Source organism: Orycteropus afer, unplaced genomic scaffold, assembly GCF_000298275.1.
Source record: "Orycteropus afer afer isolate SDZICR_OR568_19922 unplaced genomic scaffold, OryAfe1.0 scaffold01411, whole genome shotgun sequence".
Taxonomy (NCBI): Eukaryota; Metazoa; Chordata; class Mammalia; order Tubulidentata; family Orycteropodidae; genus Orycteropus; species Orycteropus afer.
In genome coordinates, this window is record NW_006922998.1 from 88,085 (window position 1) to 90,504 (window position 2,420).

At 37.7% G+C, this 2,420-nt stretch overlaps 2 protein-coding genes across 2 annotated transcripts in view; both read right to left on the reverse strand.

The window, feature by feature from the left end:
• Window positions 1–1,011, reverse strand: part of LOC103213212 (olfactory receptor 4F3/4F16/4F29-like) — a 1,785-nt gene extending 774 nt beyond the window's left edge. The window contains exon 1 of the mRNA XM_007959071.1: window positions 975–1,011. Coding sequence (XP_007957262.1) covers window positions 975–1,011 — 37 coding nt within the window. The remainder of the gene's footprint in view (window positions 1–974) is intronic.
• Window positions 1,012–1,025: 14 nt separating this feature from the next.
• Window positions 1,026–1,972, reverse strand: LOC103213210 (olfactory receptor 4F3/4F16/4F29-like). Its single transcript, XM_007959070.2, is given in 2 exon segments — window positions 1,026–1,261; window positions 1,264–1,972. Coding segments are annotated over 2 exon segments (930 nt in total). The 5' UTR covers window positions 1,958–1,972.
• Between the last annotated feature and the right edge of the window lie 448 nt (window positions 1,973–2,420).

The following is a 2,420-nucleotide window of genomic DNA, read 5'->3' on the forward strand; positions in this document are numbered from 1 at the left end:
GTTTAATGCAAACTGAAGACTGTAGTCTTTGATCTTCACCAATAAGTGCTTCAAGTTATCTTCAGGGTCAGCAAGCAAGGCAGTGTCATCTGCATATTACAGGTTGTTAATGAGACTTTCTCCAATCCTGATATTCTTCTTCATATAGTCCAGATTCTGATTATTTGCTCAACATACAGATTGAATACAGATTGAAAGATCCAACCCTGGTACACACCCTTCCTGATCTTAAACCGTGCAGTATCCTCTTGCTATGTATAGGTTCCTCAGGAGCACAATTAAGTGTTCTGGAATTCCCATTCTTCTCAGTGTTATTCATAATTTGTTATAATCCCCACAGTCAAATACCTTTGCATGGTCAATAAAACACAGGCAAACATTTTTGGTATTCTTTGCTTTCAGCCAATATCTATCTGATTCAGCAGTGATATACCTCATTCCGCATCTTCTTTTGAATCCAGCTTGAATTTCTGGAAGTTCCCTGGCAATATACATTTTTGAATTATCTTCAATAAAATTTTACTTGCATGTGATATTGATATTATTCAACAATTTTCAGATTCTGTTGGTTCACCTTTCTTTGGAATGGGCACAAATATGGATCTCTTCCAGTAAGTTGGCAAGGTAGTTGACATCCAAATTTCTTGGCATAAAGTAGTAAGTGACTCTAGTGCTGCATCCATTTGTTGAAACATGTCAATGGATATTCCATCAATTCCTAGAGCATTGTTTTTTGCCAATTACTTTAGTGTAGCTTGAACTTTTTTCTGCAATACTATTGGTTCTTGATCATATGCTTTCCCCCAAAATAGCTGAAAATTGAACAATTCTTTTTGATACAGTAACTTTGTGTATTCTTTCCATTTTCTTGTAATGTTGCTTGCATCATTCAATATTTTGCCATTAGAGTTCTTCCATATTGCAACTTGAGGCTTGAAATTTTTTTCTACAGTTTTTTTTAGCTTGGGAAATACTGAATGTGTTCTTTGCATGACAGTAAGGAAACTTCATAATGCTTTTGTCATTTAAGAAATTCTTCTATAAACAAGAAGTTGACTGCACACTCTCCTCATTGCCATTTTCATCTCTTTGTTCCTGAAAGTGTAGATGACTGGATTCAGAAAGGGAGTGAGAACTGCATCAAAAATAGCAAGGAATTTGTCTAGGTGTGATGTGGGGTTAGGCCAGGTATAAACAAAGATGCAAGGACCAAAGAACAAAATCACCACCATGACATGAGTTGATAAAGTGGAGAGGATGAGCCACTTGAGGAGTGTTTCCGAACAGTGATCAGGGTGAAAATGTAGGAGATGATCAATATAAAGAATGATCCGAGAGATATAAACCCACTGTTGGCTATGACCATGAACTCTAGTCTGTAGGTGTCAGTGCAGGCAAGTTTGATAAATCGAGGAAGATCACAGTAAAATGTGTCTAGCACATTAGGACCACAAAATGGCAATTTTATAACAAAAACTAATTGAACCACGGAGTGGATCAAACCAATTAACCATGAAGCAGACAAGAGTAAAATACACATTTTTTGGTTCATAATAGTAAAATAGTGGAGAGGCTTACATATGGCTACATATCTGTCAAAGGCCATGGCTATGAGCAGCACCATCTCCACACCACCGACGACGTGAATGAAGAAGATCTGAGCAATGCAGCCTCCAAAGGAGATGACTTTGCGTTTCCTGAAAAGGTCATAAATCATCTTGGGGGAGGTGACAGAAGAAACACCCAAGTCAATAAAGGACAGATTAGCCAACAGAAAGTACATAGGGGAGTGTAAATGTGCGTCAGAAGACACAGTAAGGACAATGAGAGAATTTCCTATCATACTTGCTGCATAAAACATAGTGGAGAACACAAAAATGATGACTTGAATCTCCCAGGAATTGGAGAGTCCCAAGAACACAAGTTCTGAAATCACAGAGTGATTTGCTCCAGCCATTCATTTATGAACTAGAGGGCTCTGAAATTATCAGATAAAGGAAATTAAGAGAAAACAAAAATAAAAATGGTATTAGTGTCCTAGAATTATAATAACTAATTGTTGTTGTTAGTTGTTATTTGCCGTAGAGTCAGCCCCGACTCATAGCGACCCCTCCTTAGGTTTCCGAGGCAGTATCACTACAGAAGTAGGATTGCCCAACCTTCCTTCCTAGGAGTGGCTGGTGAAGGATATTCACAATGTGCAAATTTTATATCCCCTAAATTTCTTCACAGGGCCATATAATCACTAAAGAAAAAATTTTTACCTTGGTCACCTAAAGCAGTTGTATCACTTCCACATGCAATGTCCCTATCACCATTGCCTCCTGGGATGATTTTTCCATCTGTAAACAAAAGAAAGGCATAATTGTGAAAACAGAGTAGATGTGCATGACAAAGATCATGTACATTGGAAGGCTGTA